This window comes from Gallinula chloropus, assembly GCF_964237585.1.
Source record: "Gallinula chloropus genome assembly, chromosome: 17".
Lineage (NCBI taxonomy): Eukaryota > Metazoa > Chordata > Aves > Gruiformes > Rallidae > Gallinula > Gallinula chloropus.
In genome coordinates, this window is record NC_140102.1 from 12,417,315 (window position 1) to 12,438,756 (window position 21,442).

Below are 21,442 nucleotides of genomic sequence, written 5' to 3' on the forward strand. Positions count from 1 at the left end.
GGAAGATCCTCTAGGCGGGGGGGTCCCTTACTACTTTCACTTGGGTTTAGCCCTCAGGGAACACCATCCTCCTCACTGTGCCCCATCCTTGGGCCACACCCCGCGCCAGTGCCCGTCTCACCTGGGCAGAGAAACCGGCTTCAAGCCGCTCTGAGGGGGCTGCCCGAGATGGCGGGGGGGAGGGACCCCAACATGGCGGGCGGGGGGCATAGGGGGGCGCCCAAGATGGCGGGCGCCCAAGATGGCGGGGCTCAGGCGGCGGAGGCTGATACACGACCCTCATCACCGGCCCCGGCAAGCGAGCAAGGGCAGGGAGGGAGTACGGCCGGGCGGGGTTGGCGTGCCCGCCCGGCAGGGCGGGGGCCAGACAGCACCGCCTCTCTGAGGCGGGAGGCCGTGGCACCGGCACACGACGATGCGGCTCCCCGGCGGGACGCTGCCCGCCCGGTTCTTACTCGCCCTTTGCGTCGGGGAGCTGGTGCCGCGCCGGGACGCCGCAGGTAGAGGGGAGCGAGGGAAGGGGAGCGGCGTCCGTGTGCGGCTGGCGGGGGGAGCCCGCCTGCTCCTGCGGGGAGCTGCCCTGCGCCTGGCCTCCTTTCTTCAAGCCAAGTAACGTGTGTGCTGGAAGTCATCACGCTGCCCGTGGAAAGCAAGGCCGGGCGCGGGTGGAAGGGGAGGCTCCTGCGGGTCCTGCAGCTGGCGGTAGGGTCTGGCTGCCATTTGCCAGGGGAGAGTAGGGAAAGCAAAGGGGTGATATCAACAGCAGCGTTGTCTTCCTCAATGGCCGCCGGCACTGGGGCGGGTTTTGTCTGCAGTAAGTGTTGTTAAGCTGCTAAATGCATCTTGGAGACAGTTTGCCAAGAGTTCTCCTGCCAACACCCCAGAGGGTCGATGTATATCAGCTGTGCAGGTGTTTGCTGACGGAAAGGGGGTTTTGCCGCTTCCTAAGATCCCTCTCTGTTTTGCAGGAACAGAGGAGGTGGTCTTTGGGGAAGCTGGAGGAAGCATCCTCCTCCTGTGCCGAAATGTCTCCAAAGAAGCAACCGAGGTGGTCTGGTTTCAAGGGGATCCACACTCTTTCCCCCCACTCTTCTCCTCAAAGGTTGCTTTCCCTCCAGACGTCCGTTTCTCCCTGGTTGACAACAGCTCTCTGCTCATCACAGAGCTGCGTGTCCAGGACGAAGGCAACTACACTTGCAAAGAAGTTTTGAACAAGACTGACCACGAGCACAGGGTCCAGCTCCTGGTAGCCAGTAAGTCTGTCCTGAGTCTGAATTCCCTCCCCTGAGTCTCACAGGTGCCCACATTCATCTCATGCTGGTGGAAAACTAGTTTAAAGAAGGGCAAGGTGGCTTCCTCATGCAAAATCCATGAGCAGGCTGCTACCACTCCGTTACACGTTCACTCGTGGGCACTGAGATGTGTGTCTAAATGGGCTGTCAGGGGTCAGTTGTGTGCAAGGCAGAGGACAACATGCCAGCTGCTAATTCCTCGCTATGTCTCTTCAGTTCCTTCTTCAGTGATGATGAGAAATGAGATTTTGGACAGACATTTCATATCCTGTAACTGTTCCAGGGTGGCCCTTTGCCTCAAAATTTGGCTGACTTGAGCGGTCATAGATCTTAGGATGGGGACCGCTGCTCACTGGCCTTTTTCCCTTGAGGAAATCGGTGTTTGAAGTACATGTGCTGGGCCATTCCTTCTTGCCATTGTTTTGGATGAGGATGGAGGGTCCTCAGCTGACAAGTTGCCTGTGCTCAGTCTTACAGCCATCCTCAGACTCACTGCTGGGAGCACTGTCCTGGGAGCGTGCCTCCTACCAGTGCAGGATGTTCCCTCAGCCTTTTTTTCCCCTGTTCTATCTTTTGGTACTCTTTCCTTTTCCCATCCCTATTTTATTCATTCATTCTCTTGGAAGATCAGGCTGGAGAGTTGATCACTTTGCACACCACCAGTGCAGGGATTGTTGTCTTGCCCAGATGGCCTAACTCTTCGGTGGGAAGATCCCACTCTGGACTAGCAGATCCTGTGGCTGGTAGTGCTCTCAGCCCCTTCACTGACCCAAATTGGAAGTGCTGTAGGCTCTGGCCCCTCAGGCTGTGTCCTGCTGTTCTTTGTGCCAGCTGAGCCCATGTTAGAGGGTTGAGAAAAGGGGAAGATCGCTGCCAGTTTCCTATTTCAGTGGCACTCTGCTCTTTTGGCCCCTGATTTTCTTACTGGTCTTTCCGTCAACACCATGAGACCTGGTTTTTGTTTGCATTCAGGGTGTTCCTTCCTTCTGGGTGTTTGGCAAAGGCTGTGTGTCTTAAAAGTTGTACCCATTTTGTGCAGATTAAATCTCTGTACGTTCATGTTCCCTGCAGGGAACCTGCAGGGTCATGGGGGGCTGGAGTGAAGGACTCAAACCCCAGAGAACATACATTGGGGCGTGGGGCTTGGGAGGGGGGACCCCTCAGTCTGGACTGTTGGTGCAAACAGTATCTGTGGCATGGCAGGTGTCGGTACCGCACTCCGAACTGTGCTTATTAGCATGGGATTAATGTGCCAGTTAATTTCCAGAGGTTGCAAAGGTTAAACTGGGATAATGAGAGAGGTTTCTTTTGGTGGAGGCCAGAAGTTGAAGTTTCTCAATCTCAAGGCTACAGTCACAGGCCCTATTTTTCCCATCCAGCATTTCTGGAACTGCTTAGCCTGGACTGGAGGGACCCTCAGAGTTAGACCTGGCACAGCTGTGGAAGAGCCACCTGGGATCTGTAGGCTCTGTATGGGAGTTACCAGTTGTCAGTCTTCAACCCATCTCGTGGGTTGTACGAAAAAGTGACCTTCTTTTGCTTAAAACTACATTGAGAAACCCCACACACAGTTGAGGAAACATTCCAGCAGCACTGCAGAGGCGCAGCCAGGGCTTGACCTGCTGTTGTGTATGGGTTCTGGATAGGATGGTGTGAAGGGAATGTGTAGTTGCACACCTCCAGGGACCATGGGGTCACAGGATTATCGGGGTTGGGAGGGATCTCAAGAGATCATCGAGTCCAGCTGCCTGCCAAAGCAGGATTTCTTGGTACATTTGTGTGCAGGTTGACAGAAGCTGCTGGTGGCTCTTCTGTGGGCACGAGGTCCTTCTTCCTGATGTTCTGTGAGGGATGTTTGAGTGTTGTTAAGGCTTTTGGTTTGTTAATGTTTTGGGAACAGATTAGCATTTAGAGGTACTGGGAGAGCCTGGGAGTGCAGGAGGTAATGCTGGTGGCTTCATGGGGAGGCTCCTGGAACCAGCACAGAAAGTGCAGCTCTCTGGCTGGTTGTCCTGGAAGGGCTGTGCCCGCCTCTCAGCGCAGGGTGGTTTCTGGTGACTCAGGCTGATGGGCTGTTCTTATCAATCCAGGATTCAGGAATGGTTATGAGACCTTCCCCGGAGCTGGGACAGAGGAAGTGTTGTAGGGAACTTTTCTTGCCAGGGCTGGTTTCAAAGATCACACGTGTATAGTTTCTGGAAAGCCAAGCCCTAGAAGGGGATCTCCTTGTCACTCACGGGGCATTTTGGTGTGATGTCTTGGGGTTCTTTTTAACTCATGTCAGTGGAAAGACACCTGAATGCTCTGGGAATGAACATGGGGCATCCTTCTGACTCCTGTGTGGGGCTTGCTTCAGCAGCACCCCATCTCCCAGTGGGGGCCTTGTTCAGCACTGGGTTAGGCAAGCCAGGCACAGGGTGTTCGTTCTGCCCAGATCAGAGTCCAGGATCCCTGTGGCTGTTAAACGAACACCTGTGTGTATCCGTGTGTGTGTGTGAAACCACAGGATGGAGGAGTCTGCCTGGAACCAGAGCCCTGCTCTGCCCGAAGGCATGGGGTGCTCCTGGGTTTCTGTTGGCTTCTGACCCGCTCCTGCCATCACGTAGCTGTTGCTGTAGTTAAGTGACACACACACACTGCTGTGGGGGTGGCTGCACAGCCGGCCCTGGCGTGAGGCCAGTGGGGACTTGCCCTACCCACACTCTTGGCTGGAGTTTGTCCCTGGTGCAGACACACAGCGGTGTGGGGCCGAGGGGCATGAGAGGGAGCCGGGCGCGTCTGCCGTGGCTTCAGTGGCACATGTCTGTGGGCCTCACCCTGCCTGATGGAGTCTCTGGGGCTCCAGGACTCCTCTACTCCAGGAGCAGCCTCTTCCTCCAGCAGCGTGCTGGGCTTGCTGGGGAAGTCCTCCAGCTTGGAGCTGGTTCCTCTGCCGTGCTGGTTACTTGTCCCTTGGCATGAGCCCTGACGCTCTCTGTGCTCCCTTGGGAGACCCACGTGCTTGTACCAGTGGTGGGCAGAGCCTTGTCCTCAAGCAGTGCCAATCGGGGCCTGCGTGGGGATGAATTGCCAGGGGCAGCATGGAGATCTCATTATCTTGTTCTCCTGTTGCATTTGTAGGGGCTTCTCTTGTTCCCCTTGGGTGAAGCTGTGGCGATGGTGTGTTAGGACCCTGTGCATTGGTCCCTCGAGGCCTGGCCGTGGTCACTGTCACACCTGTTGCAGGATGGCCTCCTGCTCGGTCCCTCTTGGCTGCTGTTCAGACTTGTGCTCCCCTGGGGCTGTGGAACTCAAGTTGGGGAGCAGGATGGGCAGGGAAACCATCACTTTCAAGGGGGGCAATGGCAAACCCAAACACTTTCAGGGGAGCTCTAGCCCTGAGGTGCAAAGAACTGCAACTTGGCAGCATTTCTGACTGGGGGCTGTTCTTCTGACAGATCCACCACACTCCACCCCAAAGTGCTGGGCTGAGACCTCCTCTTTGGGGATGCTGCTGCAGCTGTTTTGCAGCTGGCCTGGGGGGTACCCCCACCCCACCCTGCACTGGAGAGAAGAGGGGCACGATCTGGACAACTCAAGCTGGGTGATCAGCTCCACAAGCTCCTCAGACACCCATGTGGAAACGCTGAACAGCTCCCACCTCTCCCACCGCAAGGTGTTCAAGTGTGTTGGGAGCCACATCATCAAGCAGGAGGAGCCTGCGTGCACTGTAGAGATAAGTGAGTTGATTTGCCTACCTTATTAACTATTAATGAATTAATTAACTGCTAACAGTGGGGCAGACAGGTACCCCGACATTCTCTGCCCTCTGGAATGCTAAGGCAGTGGTCAGGCAAGCCAGGCTTGTGGGAGAGATGCATGGCAGGGCTTGGCTTCTGCAGAGGTGACTGCACGAGGCACAGAAGTCCTGCAGCTGAGGTCCATCACAGTATGGTTGCAGGTGAGTTGTGTTTGGAGTGCATCTTCAGGGGCCAGCAGATCTCCCCACAGCAAGCTTTTCACCTGTGCCAGCACTCATGCCTGCATGAAAGCTTTTGGTGCCTTGAGCAGCTTGAGACTAAGTTGAGCAAGGCTGGGTTTAGAGCAGAGGGGTTGTGCATGCCCCCAGTCTCCCTTTAAACATCTAAGGGGATCTGACTGAAGTGGCTTTTGGAAACTGCAGCTGTGTTTATCCTGCAAGGGCTGTCGGGGCTACACAAGAGCTGTGCTGATCCCCAGGAAAATCCCTGGGAGGCCTTTCTCCTCCCTGCTGGCTCCCTGCTGGCTCCTCTCTGACAGTTCTTCCCAGGGATATGGAGACAGGTGTCCAAAAGAGGACTGGGCAGCGTGGAAGTTGCTCAGATTGCTCCTTGGAAAGCTGCTGAAGTCTTGTGCACCAACTGAATGCCAAACACAAACACACAGTGCTCGAGTCCCACTCTCCGGTCTGACTTCCTTCTGTTAATAATTACTAATCATGTAGTTGGCTGATTACTTGTTGTTAAACTCCTCCATTTCCTCCTTGACCTCTTTTTCCCTCTGTGGGCTGTTCAGAGCTGCCTTCACTGGAGTCAGAGCCCCCAAAGACCTGCTTTGTGGGTGACAACGTGACCTTGACGTGCCGGGTGACCGAGAGCAACCCAGCAGCGAGGCTCACCTGGCTGCGGGGCATCGCCCAGCCTGAGCTGGAGGTGGAACCCGGAGGGAGGTACTTCATCACCCAGGAGGGCAACGTGTCCCAGCTCACCATCCAGAACTGCTCCCAGGACATCGACGGGGGCTGTTACGTCTGCAAGGCCCAGAACCCCGTGGGGCTGAGGGAGCTGTTCGTCTGCCTGACCGTGAAGCGTGAGTGGGGCTGCCCGGGGTCGCTGCCGCAGGGACACAGTTTGTGGGGGCCGTCAGCAAGCCCCCAGGGGCTCCCTCCTGTTGCCGCTACGAGCCCTCTCTGCCTGTTGGGTGTTTTCCATGCTCTTGTGCAAGTGCAGATGCAGGACCAGGTCCTTTCATCCCAGGGTGGGAAGGCCTGATTGCCTTGGTGAAACGAGCCCAAGAGAGGAGCGCCTGTGGTCCCTCCTGTGGGCACAGAGAAGCTCCTCCCAGTTCCCAGGCTGCTCAGGGCACACTGGGCGGGGGTTGGTTTGCATGTGGGCACAAAATAGAGGCCTCAGTGATGGTGGTTTCCATATCAATGAAGCCTGAGTGCCTGAAACTCTCAGCCCTTGTGCTGGTGGGACTGTTGCCATGATGGGAAACAGGACCTGAGGCAGCACTGGGACCTGCTGTGTTGCTTGCACCGGGATGTCCTCATCCATCCGTGACCTGGTGACAAGCTGATCTCCTGTGTCTCCTCTCTGCAGAGCCGGTGAACATCGTTGGGGTTGTGGGAACAGTGGTGGTCTTGTCCCTGCTGGCTGTTCTCACCATCACCGGGGTCGTCTTGTACTACAACCCCCTCCTGTGCCTGAGAGGTAGGAGCTCTCTGCTGGACAAGGGAGAGAGGGGTTACTCCCTCCTGGGGTGACCAGCTTTTGTCCCTACCGGGCTTGTCCCTTCTGGTGTGCTGGAGTCAGCCACTGAGGATCAGCCCAGCCCTTGGGCCTCATCCTGCTCCTGGTGAGAGCCCTGTCTGCCCCGGAGGCAGATGGGTTGGAAACACAAGGCCCTTCCCCAGCTGAGTGCTTCAGGCACCTTCCCTTCTCCAGGGAGCTGTGCTGTGATGGGCCTTCTCCCATTCCTTGAGACCTGTCTGGTGCTCTCCTTGTATACATGGGCAGGTCACCTTCGCGTCTGCACCTGTACGTGGGGCTGCCAGAGCCCATCCTTCCGCAGGCAGACTTGTATGGTAAACCCAGCACTGTGCTGCCTGAGGAGCTGCTCTGGGGCCGGTTTCTAATGCTGCCTTTCCCCTTCCCTTCTCTCCCATTCAGGTGCTGCCTTCAGGTGGGTGTTGATTTCCCTCAGCCCCGTCCCGCGTGGCCTCGCCAGTCCTCCTGGCAGAGGTGATGTCCCCGGGGGCCGGACAGACGTTCCTGTCTCTGCAGGAGGAGGGGGTGACCAGGGGGTGACTTGGGGCTCATGCAGCTCCATGGTGGGGGGGTGCATGAAGGGGTTGGGGGCTTTGGTGGATGAAGGGGAGCACTATGGGGTGCCAAATGGGGAGTGCTGCAGGGTGCTGGTGGTGCTGCCTGCAGGGACTGACCCCGCTTGTTCTTTGAACAGGGTTAGTGCAGGGCTGGAGTCCCTGGGGATCAGTCGGTTTGGTGGAGAGGGTTGTCACGGCTGGGCGGGGGCAGGACAGGCTCTCCTCAGCCCTTCACCCCACCTCTTCTCGCTCTGTGGTTCGCAGGAGTCCAGACTCAGGTGATATCTTGGTGCTGGTGGACTCAGACGATGATGACGATGAGAGGAAGGGGGAAGAGGAGACCATGAACAGCTCCACTGAGCACGAGGCAATGGCGCTGGTCAACGGGAACAGCGTCCACGCCGCTTACCTCAACTCCCTTGCAGAAGGTGAGCCCTGCTGCTGGCTCTCCTGCGAAGCTGTGGCTCTGCCAGGAGCAGCTGCCAGGGAGGGAAGAGTTCCTGTTGTCTGGCATGTTCGCTCTTGCTGAGATGCTGCTGCTGTGCCCTGCGTAGGTGACGGTGGCGAGCCGCAGGACGGGGTGTCTCTGCAGGGAAAGAGGGGAGAAGAGACACGAGGCACGTAGTGTTCATCCCGCCCTGCACGGAGCTCTGGCTGGACGCCCAGCGTGAAGCGCGTCCCCCTCGCTGTGTGGCTGAGCACGGGCTGCTGGTGTCCTGCAGCGGGCTGGGTCCCTCAGAGCGGCCCCACGCCGCTCCGCTCGCCGCTCCCGCAGCTGTCACTCCGTCCTTCCCTGGCCGTGTTTCTCCATTCCTCCCCTCATCTTGTCACGTTGCTCTTGGCCTGGGGTGTCCTTTCCAACCAGGTGGCACCCGGAGCAGGCAGAGCTCGGGAAGCGGGTCCCAGTAACCCATCCTGATGCTTGTGATGGACTCCAGTACCAGTACAGTGTTCTGGCTGGGTCACCATGAGCAGTGCTGGGGTTGCGGGGAGAGTGATAAAGTCACCGTGGGGCCACAGCGATCCCGGGATAACAGAAGAAACAACGGGAGCATGGACAGGACATGGGGGATGCTGACTCCAGGGACACTTGTTTTTACTACAATACTTTTTCCCAGGTCCTTCTGAAACGTTGCTCTGTACTAATGTCATAGCGGTGCGGTATTGAGGGGCTGCCTGGCTGTGATGGAAAGCAGGGAGGGAATTTGTACAGAGACAGATGAGGAGAGCAGGATCTGGCCGGGGAGGGTCAGGGAAGGAAACTGTAGGGTGGGTGTCAGAGGAGCCAGGGCGTGCAGGAGGGGATGGAAGGACCGGTCAGATCTGAGCGCTCTGCAGGGGTGAATGGAGGGACTGCACAGGAACACCGTGGGCAATGGACAGGAGCGGTCCGAGGGGAGCAGGAAGGGGTGTGAGTGTGTCTGGAGGGGATCGACATGATGGGACTGGCCAGACAGAGCAGGATGGGGTGGGACAGGTTGGAGGGGAGCAGGAATAAGCTGTGTAAAGCAGGGAGTGGTAGGAGAGAGTGCGGGGAGGGTGATGGAGAGAGTGTGGAAGAGATCAGTGTGTGGAGGGTAAAGGGGCAGTGTGAGGGTACACAAGGGAACAAAGGGACCTGAGGGCATGTGAAGGGGAAGAGGAGCACTCCCAGGAGTGGAGAGAGTGTAGGGTGTATGGGGGACTTGAACACCTGGTGGGACAGAGGTTGGGGTCTGGTTGTGGTCTGAAGGGGTGCGGAGCCTGCGCGGAGGTTTCTGAGGGGCTGGAGTGCGGGTGGGAGCATGGAGTGTGGCTGGAGGGCTGTGAGTGGGGCCGCTCTGCAAGCTGCAGTCCTTGCACCTGGCACTGGGCCTTACAGCAATGCTCTGAGCCGCGCTGGGAAAATCCCAGGGAGCTGCGGGAGCCTCCTGCTGCCCCTGGCAACAGTGTTGTGCAGCCGCCATCTCCCAACTCCTGCCTGCCAGCCCCTGGCTGAGGAGAAGGCACTGGGCAAGATGGCCTTCGACCTGGAGCAGTATTTTCTCACAGCTTTCCAGAACAAGCTGCAGCTGCAGTAAGTGGGATCCCTCCATCCTCCCCCTGGGACGGCGGCTGGGGGTCTCCGAGCGAGGGAGGGGTGGGAGCGCGGGAGGGTGAGAGGAGAGCAGGCAGCACCCGGCACGGAGCCCCAGCAGAGTCCCTGGGGGATCCCGGTCATGCTGTGGGATGGGGGGAGTGTCTCTTCCTGGGCACGGTGAGCTCCATGAGACCCGTGGCAGGCCGGTGCCAGCGTGGGATGCCACCACGCTGCTGCCCTCCTCGCGCTTGCTGCTGAAGAGGCGGGAGGCGCTGGAAGTGGAGCGGGCGCTGCAGAGCCAGCGGGAGGTAAGGGCGGCTGCCACCCCCACCATGTACCCCTACCACGTCCCCCCTCCCCAGGGGCTGCAGCCAGCGGGCACATCCCCAGCCATGCGTGGGCTGGCACCCATCCCTGTCCCGGTGCCCTGCGTGGGGCCATGCTCTCAGTGCCTGGCAGTCCTGCAGGAGTTTGGGCAGAGGATGGAGCGGCTGGTGTGGCGCCGGCAGCAGCTGGGTCAGCGGCAGGAGCAGCTCCAGGACGTCATCTTCAAATTCAACGCCTTCCGCGAGGTGCCGGGGCTGGGGCTGGGGCTGGGGCTGGGGCAGGGGCTGGGGTTGCGCTGGCTGTCGGGGCCTTGCTGATGCCATCCCATGTCTCAGGCCTCAGCGGCGAGGCAGGAGCGGATGCTGCAGCGGGCGGCCGGGGAGCGGGCACAGGCAGCGGGACAGGGTGCCAGGGCTGCCCACATGCACCGGGAGCTCCAGGGGCTGCTGCGGTGCAGGGAGCGCCTGGCCCGGCGCCTGCGGAGCCTCCGCAGCTTCGGCAGCTACTTGCAGGCCGTGCTGGCCAGGATGGGGAAGGTGAGTGCCAGGTCCCATCCTGCGGTGGGGACCCCATGCATGTCCCCAAGCCCTCTGTCCAGGGCTGCACCCCCACAGCCTCTCAACTCCCTCCTGCTGCCCAGTTCCAGGATGTCCCAGCCATGCTGGCCCATTTTGGGGCGCTGGTGGGGGCACGGGCAGCCCTGGCACAGCAGGCAGAAGCTGGGCAGGAGCAGCTGGCCCAGAGCTGGGCACGGCTCCGGCGGTACAAGGAGGCAGCCAGCAGCGAGCTCCTGCGCACCAATGCCGAGCTGGCCCAGCTGCGGGCACAGCTGGAGGCTGCCCGCCATGACGTGCTCCAGGAGGTAAGGGGGGCACAGGGTGTCCTAGGACTCCTCTGGGGAGAGGCAGTACAGACCCCAAGTGTGCTGCAAGGGGGAGATGTGGAGATCATCCACATGATGGCAGCACCTCCTGCGGTGAGCTGGGGGTCCCAGGCTGCCCAGAAAGCACCAGCAGCTGTACTTGGGGGGGTCACACAGACAGGACTCGGGGGTCCCACTGCCTGGCTGGGTGGGGTGTGGCTGGGGGCTCGGGCTTTCTCTCGCTGTGTCCTTCAGGAGTCTCGCTGGGCCCATGTCCAGAGCACAGCCACGCAGCAGACCCTGCTGCTGGGGCAGGTCAAGCTGGCAGTGCTGAACCTCTTCCACCTCGCTACCACGCAGCTCAGGCTCCCCACGGATGTGGCCCTGGAGGACACCGAGGCCCAGCTGGACACGGTCAGCACAGCCCTCTGCCTGGGACTGGGGGGCTGGGGGATGCACAGGGACATTCGTGCTTCAGGATGGCTGTGGCATCAGGCTCTCCTCTGTGCAGGTGCTGCTCTGCATGCAGGACCTGGCTGCCATCTGTGCCGATTTGTGCCCTAGAGAGCTGGGATTGTGCCTACCACATTTGCCTGCAGCCACCAGCACCCGCCCACTGCACCCCAGGGGTGCCAGGCAGCCTCTGACCCAGGAGTAGCCCCTGGGGACAATCCCCCCCACACTCCTGGGGCAGGAGATGTTGCCACGGCCAGCGTGGTGCCCCAGTACCCACCATGGAGCTGGAGGTCGCCCCCTGACAAGTCTGGGAACCCCCAGACAAGAGGTGACATGGATGGTGTGGCACAGCCACACAGCACCATGCTGCAGTGTGGGACCTGGCTGCTGCAGAGGAAGGGGGGCTGCTGCTCATGTTCAGGGTGTCGGTACATGTGAAGGTGTCTCCTGTCACAATACAACCCAGCTGTGGCCCCGCAGCCCCTGCCTGGCTGAGCGCTGTGCTTGGGGGTGGCGCGCGGGGGAGGAATTGCCCCAGGCGTGGGGCTTGCAGCACAGGCAGAGTCAGGATGTAAAACCAGACAAATATTTAATGTCTCCTTCCCTGCACCCAGCCCAGGCGTGGGGGAACCACCGGGGCACGGCCCCCCCCATCCCCTACACCCTCTTGCGCAGCTTGCCCTTCTTGGCCGTCCCCACCCGGCGCCCGAAGGCCATCTGCCGCAGCTCCTGCACCCGCTGCCGGTTCCTGGCCTTCAGGCGCTTGAGCCCCCCGCTCTGCAGGAAGCGCTGCTTGGCCGCCTTCTTGCGCTGCTTCAGGATCTGCTGCTTGGTCTTCAGCTCCGAGCGCACGCGGGCTGGGGGCTGCCCGGGCCCTGGGGGGGGGACACACACAGTGATGCTCAGCTGGGAGGCCAGAGCAAGGCGGGGAGGGGGTGATGGGGGGTCCGTCACTTGCTCAGGGTACTCACCCTGCCCACGCCTGTGCTTCCCTCTGAACTGCTCCCTGCCTCGTACACCGTCCTCATCCTCGTCCCGCTCATCAACCTTGTATTTCTGCTTCCACTTCTCGTAGCTGGGACGGGGGGGTTAAGGAAACGTGCGCTGACTGCCCACCACCCAACCCACCCCAGAGCAGCCAGCCTCCCTCCCCAGCCCGCTGCCCCAGCCAGGGACAGATCCCAGGGAGCAGGGCACAATGTCCTGCAGCTGCCCCAAGGTCCAGCCCCGCTTGCTGCAGCAGAGTTGGGCAGCAGCACTCGCAGGCAGGATACAGGTTGTTCTTGTAGGAGCTGCTGATGTAGCGCCCGCTCTCTGTCCGCACCTTCTTCTTGTCCTCCTGGCCCGTCTGCCCCACAAACCGCTTCTTTTTGCGGTCCCTGTGAGAGAAGGGAGGGCAGTGGGGTTGTGGGGGGGACTCCCAGCCCTGATTTCCACCCCCAGCCCATGGCCAGACCCCACTCACCACTTCAGCAGTTGTCTGCTCTTGTTGAGGTTGTGGTTTTCGTCACCCATGAGATCCAGGACGGCTCCAGCTGCCTGCTGCTCGAAGGGACTGCCCTCACCACCCACGCTCAGCCTGCAAAGGGTGGGGGGTGAGAGCAGCCCTCCCACACAAGCCATGGCAGGCCAGTGGCAGGAGCCCCTCAAGACTCACCCTCTTTCACTCTCAAAGTCCTTGGGCCGGTATGGGATGTAGAAGTCCTTGTCCTGCTGCGCCGGCTGCTGGAGCTTTTTCTTGGGGCCATCTTCTCCCCCTTGGCCCCGTTTTCGCTTCTGGCCCACCACAGTGGAGAACACATCCTGGAAGGAGACAGTGAGGGCCTGGGGGAGCCACATCACCTGACCAGCCGCTGCACCAGCCCCTGACCCCAGCCCGGCCCAGCCGCTCCCATGCTGCCAGCACCTGGCTGGGGCTGCCTTGCAGCAGGTCCCATGGCCAGGACAGACCCCCCCCCCCCCATTTCTGCCCCCTTACCTTGAGGTTTTCCTCCTCTCCTTCTCCCTCCTGAGGCCCGGGGGCGGTTGGGCAGAGCCCCTGCCCTTTGAGGGCCGCTGCCCGCTTCTCCTGCTGCCCGCGCTGGTACTTCTCGATGAGGGCGCGGTCGTGGCGCCGCTTGGAGCGCATCACGGTGCTGGCCAAGGTCCGGGACGTGGCGTTGATCTCGAAGATCGTCTGGTCCCGTGGCAGAAGCAGAAGCCCTGGTGAGCTGCGTGGCTGGCCACACAGACCTCCTCTCCAACCCAACCCCGGCGCCTCGTGCCCCAGGACGGGTCTCAACTCACCGCCTTGGACTTGTAGGATTTAATGCTGTCCACAAACTTCAGCCTCTCCAGCTCATTGTCTTCGAAGCGGGCGCCTGGGGAAGGGGGGCACAGAGGGGGCACAGATCAGCTCCCTGGTGAGGGGGACAGGGTGCCCCCCCTTGGTGTCCCTCAGGCACTCACTGAAGAGCGGGTGGAGGCCCAGCTGGGACACATCCAGGTCCTTCGCCCTCTTGATGGACTCAGGCGAGGGGCCGGGCCGGGAGCGCAGGTACTGCTTGTGGGCGTTGTCGGCCACGCGGCGCAAGCTCCGCACCTCCAGCGAGCCTTCGTGGTCCGTCACCAGCAGGCACTCCTCGTCATCAACCAGGCTCTGGGGGACACGGCCCAAGACCCCCCCAGCATCTGCAGCCCAGGGGACACAGCGTCACCTCACAGGAAACCACCCAGGGGACAGAGCAGTAACCCAGGATTAAACAGCGTGGAGCTAACAACAGCCGTGCGGAGCTCGGTGGTGTTAAATCTGCATCCCCAGCGCCCCAATTTCCCCAGCTGCACCCCCATAACAAGAGCTGATCACCCCTCCGTGCAAATGCCAAGCACAAGGCCACCAACCCCAGCCCTGGTCGGTGTCCCAGCTCAGTGTCTTACCAGCAGGCATCTCCTGGGAACCAGCCAGGATGAGCGGGCGTCCCAGGAAGAGGTGGAGGTCGAAGACGTAGGGCATCTCATCAGGAGCCACCAGCGAGTAAGCAGTGCCACTGCGCCCAGCTCGGGCCACACGCCCTGGTATGGAGAGGAAGAGGGTGAGAAACTAGACCCAGTGCTGGCCCGGCCTGCCCCACCCAGGCAGGGACCCACCGGAGTCCCTGGGTGCCCACACATGTGGGATTTACCATGGCTGGCAAGGGGCTGTGGGTCTCCAGGGAGGGAGACAAAGGGGAGCCCGGCACAGTGCTATCCAAAAGGAGAGGCACTGCCCTGAGGAGCCCCCACAGTCCAGCTGGGAGATCGGGGACATTCCTGCTTTGTCCCGCTTTGTCCCCAGCTCATCTCACATCACAACAGGTTAATCTCCTGCTCCAAAGACATCACCACCACATCAGGGGCATCGGCACCAGCCCAGCAGGCCACAGGGATGGCCAGAACAGGGGACAAGGCACAGCCCACCCACATCCTCCCTGGCACCCAGAGGGAACCCAGGTTGCAGGGACCCCTGCGCAGCGCACTGGCACCCACCGACACGGTGCAGGAACAGCTTGGCCTTGGCAGGGAAGCTGTAGTTGATGACATTGTCCAGCATGGGGATGTCGAGCCCACGGGCAGCCACGTCGGTGACCAGCAGCACTGGGCACTTGCCCTGGGAGAACTTGGCGATGTTGATCTTGCGGGCGGTCTGGTCCAGCGAGCTGTAGATGTGTGTGCAGCGGATACCCTGGGCTGTCAGCAGCTGGAGGTGGGAGGACAGAGATCAGATCCCACCTGGGCACGCACCCTCAGCCAAGGAGCAAGGACCCCTAGCCCTGAGACCCAAAGGAGCCCACCAGGACCCTCAAATCCCACTGTGCTCCCCCCTCTTTCCGAGGAGTAGGCGGACGTAGCACCACCATGATCACAGATACCGGGATGTCTCTCTCAACTGGGCAAAACAGAGGTGGAGAGTCCAGCAGGAACATGCCCAGAGATGCAGCCCCCATGCTGGGTCTGGAAAGGAGTCCCAGGCACCTCCAGCAGCCTGCCCTTGAACAGGGGTACATGCTGGGCACCCCCAAATGCCACTTGCCTCCTTGAGATACTCTGTGTGATGCTTGGTGGCCACAAAGACGACCGTCTGGTCCTGGGGCTTCACCACGTTCCGGAGCAGGTGGAGCAGCACAGCTGCTTTGTCATCCCCACGCACGTGGAAGAAAGCCAGCTGCAAAAAGTGGGCTGAGCTCAGCCCCCAGTGTCCCCCCGACACACACAGCCACCCCCTCTCCCCTCCTCGTGAGTCTGGAGCCACCGCAGGGTGGCTCGCAGGGGGCTGGGGGCACAAAGCCTGTTTGGAGCCCCACCACGGACCATCGCACCTTGAGCTGCTCGCTGAGCTTGGACTCCACATCCAGACGGATCAGCATCGGCTCGGTGAGACCTGTGGGGTGTGGTGACACGCGGGACAAGGGGTCACAGGTGGGATGCTCTGCTGGGACCAACCCCACCCCCTGGCCCAACACTAATCCAGCTTGGGTTTGGCAGTCCTGGGCCCAGCCCAGGTCTGGGGCCGTGCCATGTCCCCACCCCCAGGCCCCCCCCCCCCACGCCCCGTTTCCCCAGCCACTGTCCACCCCACACTCCTCACCGGCCCGGGCAAACTCAACGAGCAGTTTGGGCAGCGTGGCTGAGAAGAGGACGGTCTGGTGGCAGTCTGGGAGCCGGGCAATGATCTCCTGGAGCTGCTCGGCGAAGCCCATCTCAAAGAGCCTGGGGGGCAGGGGCACAGGATGTGGCAGCGCTTGTGAGGCCCTGCCATGCCCAGCCCTGCCAGGCACCTCGTCCCCAGCACCACTCACCCCGTGTGCAGGGACACTGCCAGCCCCAGGCAGCCCAGGGACCCCCCTGTGCCCCACTGACCTGTCAGCCTCGTCAAACACCACGTACTCCACAGTGTGCAGCTTCAGCTTCATCTCCACCGCCACGTGCACCAGGCGCCCGGGCGTTGCGATGATTCTGCGGGGACAGAGCTGGTGACAGGACCAGGCTGGGGGGACACAGTGTTCCCACACCATCCTGGGTGCAGGGCCCAAATCCAACCCAAACCTGACCCACAGAGACCGCCTTGTGCCCCACAGGGAGCGCAGGAAGATGCTCCAAGGGAACAGCAAGGCACATGCAGATGGCAGGTAGCTCTTGGGGGCCATTCCCCCTCCCCACGCCCCCACTCACATGTCGGGGTTCTCGTGCAGGGCAGCGAACTGGTCCTCCATCCTGTGAGAGTGGGGAGAGGCTGGGATGGTGCTGGGCGGCCCTGGGCAGCTCAGCCCCTCACCAGGTTTCCGGGAGGCTTTAGGGAAGAGGGGACTGGCAGGGATGTGGGGGTCACTTACTTGTCTCCTCCCAGGATCAGGGCTGTCTTCAAGCCCGTGAACTTGCCCAGCTGCGGGGTGAGAAGGAAACACATCAGGGGGGGCCAAAGCAAACCCCTCACCCCCACACTCCCTGCACCGACCCCCCTGCCGCCCGTACCTCCTTGGTGAACTTCAGGGTCTGCAGGGCCAGCTCGCGGGTGGGCGAGAGGATGAGGGCCCGTGCCCCGGCCTGGCTGGGCGCCTTCAGCCGCTCGAACATGGGGATGAGGAAACAGGCCGTCTTCCCGCTGCCCGTCCGCGCCATCGCCACCACGTCCCGGCCCCGCAGGATCGGGGGGATGCTCTGCGAGACACCGCGCTGCCATCACCATCCCCGTCCTGCTGCCACCCCCCAGGGACGGGCATCCCACCATCCCCCCTGCGCTCACCTTCCTCTGGATGGGGGTGGGCACCTTGTAGCCCTTCTTCATGATGCCCTTGAAGACGGGGTAGCTGAGCCCTGTGGGGACGGGGACACGTGAGGGGGCTTGGGCAGGAGGGGACAGTCCCTCTACCGGGACGGCCACCCCCTGCCCCACACGCACCCATAGACTGGAAGCCCCCAGATTTCTTCTTCTTCTGGTTCTGGGCCCGCACCATGGCCCGTGTGTCCGGCTCGGCATCGGCGCCATCCTCCTCCTCCTCCTCCTCGGCGGTGGGGAAGGCGGGCAGCGGGGGCGCGGGGACCTGGGGACAGCGAGGGGCACACAGCTGCGGTCACGGAGGGGCTGGGCCAGGCCTGGCAGACAGAGACACCAGTACTGGGGCAATGGCCCTGGATACACCGGTACTGGGGACACTGGTACTGGGGACACCGGCACTGGGGACACCGGCACTGGGGACACCGGCACCGGGGACACCAGCACCGGGGACACCAGCAGTGGGGACACCAGTACTGGGGACACCGGTACTGGGGACACTGGTACTGGGGACACCGGCACTGGGGACACCGGTACTGGGGACACAGACACTGGGGACACTGGCACTGGAGACACAGATACTGGGGAAACCGGCACTGGATACACTGGTACTGGGGACACCGGTACTGGGGACACCGGGACACCGGTACTGGGGACACAGACACTGGGGACACCGGCACTGGTGGCGCCGCACACGGGGCCTGTGGACACCGGTGCCAGCCCCAGCAGCCCGCGGGCACTGGGGACACCGGTACCGCGGGTGCCAGCACCGGGCGCAGGGGACTCCAGCAGACGGGGCTGGGGACGCCGGCGTGACGCCGCCCCCGGGCCCCATCCCGCCTCCCTCCCGCTCTCCCCCCGCCCCCCCCCCCCGCCCCTCCCGTCCCTACCGGCCCGTCCCGGGGCTTGCGGCGGGCGCGCGGCGGCGGCGCCATATCAGTCGGGGCGGCGGAAGCACGCGGCGGCGCGTGCCCGGAAGGGGCGGGGCTCGTCTCATCTCGGCCTGCCCCCCCCCCCGCCCCGGGCGGCGCGTGGCCATGCGCGCGGCGGGGCCGGCCCTGGGCGGGGGTCCTGGTGCCGCTCCCGCTGCCCGCCGGGGCCGGGGCTCCCGCCGGGCGCGCCCGTCCTTCGCGGACGAGTCGCTCTTCGGCAGCCCCGCGGGGGCCCGCCCGGCGCCACCCGCCTTCGCGCCTCCCTGGGCGGTGGCGGCTCCTCCCGGTAGCGGCGGCCCCCGGCCGAGGAGCAAGTGCAGGTGAGCGGCTTCCGCCGGTCTCCTCCTCGGGCCGGCACCGGCGCTTCGCGGCTCGCTTAAGCCTCGCTGGCTCCGGGCTGCCCAGCGGGGCCGGACCCAGCTTGGGGGGGGATGGAGGGCGGGCAGCCTTCGGGAGGGTCGCGGGTAAAGCTCGCACCCCCCACCGCATCCTCAGGGGCCCCGGGGCTCTCGCCCCCCGGGCGGGTTTGCCCCCCCCGGGAGGGTTTGTCCCCCGCGGGAGGGTTTGTCCCCGGGGCTCTCGCCCCCCGGGCGGGTTTGTCCCGTGGGAGGGTTTGTCCCCGGGGCTCTCGTCCCCCGGGTGGGTTTGCCCCCCTCGGGAGGGTTTGTCCCCCTCGGGAGGGTTTGTCCCCGGGGCTCTCGCCCCCCGGGCGGGTTTGCCCCCCGGGGCTCTCGCCCCCGTGCCGCGGCCGGGCCCGGTGCCGTGGCTGCCCGCCCTGGTGACCACCGGCCTTTGTATCCCTGCCTCCCGCCAAGGCTGAGAAGCCACACGCCGTCCTTCTGCGACGAGTCCCTGTTCGGTGCCCAGTCCCAGGGTCTGGCCCGGGCCGCGCCGTGCCTGAGGAAGGAAGATGTAGCCAAGCTCCACCCGCTGCTCTGGAGCCCGCCGCCTGCCCCCCGGGGCCAGCCCGGCCTTGCCCCCCGCCCCAGGGCGGCCCCGCTGAGAGCCGTCCACCCGCAAGCCCCTGCGGCTCCGGCAGCAGCCGGGGCTGGGGGTGGCTGTAAGGGCCGGTCCTGCGCCTGGGAGCGTCCCGAGGGCCATCTGGGCTCTGAAGGCTGGGGTGCTCGCAGCAGAGGACGTTCCCAGTCTCTCAGCCGGCTGAACACCCCCTCAGATGGGCTCAGCCCGGGTTCGGACAATCCCAGGACAGAAAGGTGTAAAAACCAGAGCCCTGTGACGGCCCCCGCTACCCCCCGAGGCTGGCTGGTGAGGGGCCGGTCAGAGAGCACGTCCAGACCTCCTTTGGCCAGGACCTCCACGGCAGCGGGCGGCTGCAAGCCCCGGCCTCCCTGGAAGTGAAGCCGAGTGTCCCTCTGGGCACAGCTACAGCCTGAACCTGCCCGGGTGGGTCCTGAGGTTCTGGAGAGCGAGTCTGCGCACCCCCCGAGATCTCCTGTGGCTGCGAGTAAAGGATGGGAGGATGAGCCGGGAGCCGAGGGTGGCTGCAGCACCGGAGCGGGTCAAGCTTGGTGGCAACAGCAGCTTCCGTCAACAGCGTGGTGGTCGTCAGACAAGGTGTGGTAACGAGTCAGGTTCCTTCTCTCTGGGAAGTCCAGTTGGGAACTGGGAACAGCAGGAAAAAGGGCTGCCTATGGCTGTCCAGGCACAGGTACACCTCCAGCACAGCTCTGGGAGGCTCCCAGAGAGTGCCACTGGGGTGGAGGTCCCAAGCAGGGCTGGCCAAGGACACTCAAGGTCCGAGAGCCCTGACAGGCACCTTCCACTGACCACTTCCAGGGGTAGAAGTGTCCTGCTTTGTCCTGCACATCACATATGATCGTGGGATTGCTCAGGCTTGACGGGACTTGGGGGGAGTCTCTAGCCCAACCTCCTGCTTGAGGCAGGTGAGCTGTGGGCTCAGGCAAAGCTACACAGGGCTTTGTCCAGTTGGGTGGTGGAAACCCTAAAGGATAGAGGGGTCCCAACACCCCCTCCCACTGCTCAGCTGTCCTTGGGGTGAAAAGTTTCCCTTTCTATCCAGTCAGAGCCTTTCTTGTTTCCATTTGTGTCTGCTCTCATTCTGCTGCACACAAAGCTCAATTTAAACCTCCATCACCTCTTATTCCTAGGTACCAGGAGGCTGCTCTGAGTCCCCCAAAACCTTCAAACCTTCCCTTCTCCAGGCTGAACGAGTCCTGTTCCCTCAGCGTGTGGGATGCATGCTCCAGACCTGACCATCTCTGCTGGCCTTGCTCCATTTCATCAACGCTTTAATGATCTCCTTTGGCAAGGAAGGAGAAGGGAGGAGGAGTGAAGAGGTGAGGAATGGCATCAGCCTGTGTCCTACTGGTGGGACGTCCTTCAGCTGGTTGGGGTTTGTGACAGAAGGATTGGCCACAGGGATTTCAGCAGCTTCTGGTGATTATGTGCTGAGTGGAGCTGCAGTCCCATGGTTTGTACTGAGGGCTGTGAGGGGCTCTCCCAGCAGTGCCACACCTGTCACTGAATAAATAAATGATCCAAGGAGAATGTGCTGGGACCTCGTGTTCGGTCCGTAGGGTGCTGCTTTGTGATTCGGGCACAGCTGGTGTCTCCAAAGCCTGTCTGGGCAAAGCAGCTCCTCCATTCCCATTCCTGAGGTGAGAAAGAGCAACTCAGCCTGCAGGAATACAGGCAGGGGGGTGGATAAAGGGTGCAGGGTGTCACTGTTCCCCTGGGAGTGGGGGCTGCGGTGATGAGCTGCTGATGTCAGGGACCACAGGGGAGTCACTGGGGGTTTGGTAGCTCCCTCCATGCAGTAGAACATTCTCTCAGATTCACCAAAGGGCAAAACAAGCCGAGTGAAGGGCCCTGGAAATGGTTTTATTGGCACCTTGAGGAGTGGGCCCTGACCCTCTCCAGCACACAAAGGGCCCTGAAGGTGGGAAGGCCAGCTCAGGAGGGATGCTCCTGGTCCATTGGCAAGAAAGGTCATTCTTGCTTTTGAAAGGCAGCGGAGCTCAACCTGAAATGGTGAGACATGTCATACCACTGCTCTCCTGTCCTCAGTCCAACAGCCAGCCCCGGCTGGCTCAGGCCTTCATGGAGCACTGTCGCTGTTGCTGCTTGTGGTCTGGGAGAGCTTGAGCCCCAGGGGGCAAGTGGCCCTGCTGGGAGGAAAGAGTGGAGGACAGAAGATAGGTTTTGTGCTTATTTCTTGGCCTTCTTGCCCTCTTCCCTTTTTTCCCTTCATCTTCAGTGTGAGACATGTCTGGATCCAGCAGCTTTTCTGGATGCAGGTGGCAGCACAGCTCGCAGGTGGCAGCACAGCTCACAGCTGGCTCCCTCATGTGCCACATTGGGTGCTGCTCCTGGGGCTGGGGACAGTAGGTAAGCACAGTGTGTTTCTCCTTGGGGCCAGGCCTTCTCTTTGGTGCAGGCAGCATGAAGTGCCTCTTGCTCAGCCTGGTGAGATGGCCCACACTGGTTCCTGCAGGCCTGAGGGCCTTCTGCAGGTTCTCCCTGCACGTCCCTATGGAGGGATCCTTTTGTCTATCCCAAGTTCAGGGAGAACTGCCACCAGCTGCTGAACGGAACCTTCCCAAAAGCACAGAAACCCAGAAATGTGCCCAAGTGGGGCTTTCCCAGAGGTTCCCAGTCCAAGGATTGGGGAAGTGGAGGCC

At 62.0% G+C, this 21,442-nt stretch overlaps 4 protein-coding genes across 4 annotated transcripts; 3 read left to right on the forward strand and 1 right to left on the reverse strand.

Moving 5' to 3' along the window:
* Positions 1–415: 415 nt before the first annotated feature.
* Positions 416–9,416, forward strand: VSIG10 (V-set and immunoglobulin domain containing 10; the record flags this gene model as incomplete). Its single annotated transcript, XM_084272066.1, has 8 exons — positions 416–500; positions 969–1,253; positions 4,730–5,011; positions 5,826–6,119; positions 6,632–6,742; positions 7,202–7,214; positions 7,621–7,784; positions 9,250–9,416. 8 exons carry the CDS (start codon positions 416–418, stop codon positions 9,414–9,416), a joined length of 1,401 nt encoding a protein of 466 aa, XP_084128192.1.
* Positions 9,417–9,564: 148 nt separating this feature from the next.
* On the forward strand, positions 9,565–11,168 carry CFAP73 (cilia and flagella associated protein 73; the record flags this gene model as incomplete). The annotated part of the gene is made up of 6 exons (XM_084272067.1): positions 9,565–9,723; positions 9,865–9,987; positions 10,078–10,278; positions 10,383–10,604; positions 10,860–11,018; positions 11,100–11,168. 6 exons carry the CDS (start codon positions 9,565–9,567, stop codon positions 11,166–11,168), a joined length of 933 nt encoding a protein of 310 aa, XP_084128193.1.
* A 480-nt stretch (positions 11,169–11,648) lies between these two features.
* Positions 11,649–17,801, reverse strand: DDX54 (DEAD-box helicase 54). The gene is made up of 20 exons (XM_084271934.1): positions 17,739–17,801; positions 16,975–17,116; positions 16,819–16,889; positions 16,548–16,733; positions 16,409–16,458; positions 16,248–16,289; positions 15,936–16,031; positions 15,664–15,785; positions 15,395–15,456; positions 15,109–15,240; positions 14,565–14,775; positions 13,977–14,111; positions 13,509–13,730; positions 13,347–13,420; positions 13,039–13,236; positions 12,718–12,863; positions 12,526–12,639; positions 12,335–12,439; positions 12,032–12,135; positions 11,649–11,935 (listed from the first exon to the last, which is right to left on the reverse strand). Exons 1-20 carry the CDS (start codon positions 17,781–17,783, stop codon positions 11,718–11,720), a joined length of 2,475 nt encoding a protein of 824 aa, XP_084128060.1. The 5' UTR covers positions 17,784–17,801; the 3' UTR covers positions 11,649–11,717.
* Positions 17,802–17,867: 66 nt separating this feature from the next.
* On the forward strand, positions 17,868–20,296 carry RITA1 (RBPJ interacting and tubulin associated 1; the record flags this gene model as incomplete). Its single annotated transcript, XM_084271861.1, has 3 exons — positions 17,868–18,100; positions 18,596–19,355; positions 19,910–20,296. Coding segments are annotated over 2 exons (777 nt in total), but the record flags the coding sequence as incomplete, so codon positions are not given.
* Positions 20,297–21,442: the final 1,146 nt, after the last annotated feature.

Excerpts from the sequence above, each read along its gene's own strand:
- DDX54 (XM_084271934.1), bottom strand. The coding sequence starts at position 17,783 with ATGGCGCCGCCGCCGCGCGCCCGCCGCAAGCCCCGGGACGGGCCG. Across the intron at positions 17,117-17,738 it reads GCAAGCCCCGGGACGGGCCG|GTCCCCGCGCCCCCGCTGCC; the intron begins GTAGGGACGGGA and ends CGCTGTCCCCAG. Across the intron at positions 14,776-15,108 it reads ACACAGAGTATCTCAAGGAG|CTGCTGACAGCCCAGGGTAT; the intron begins GCAAGTGGCATT and ends TCCCACCTCCAG.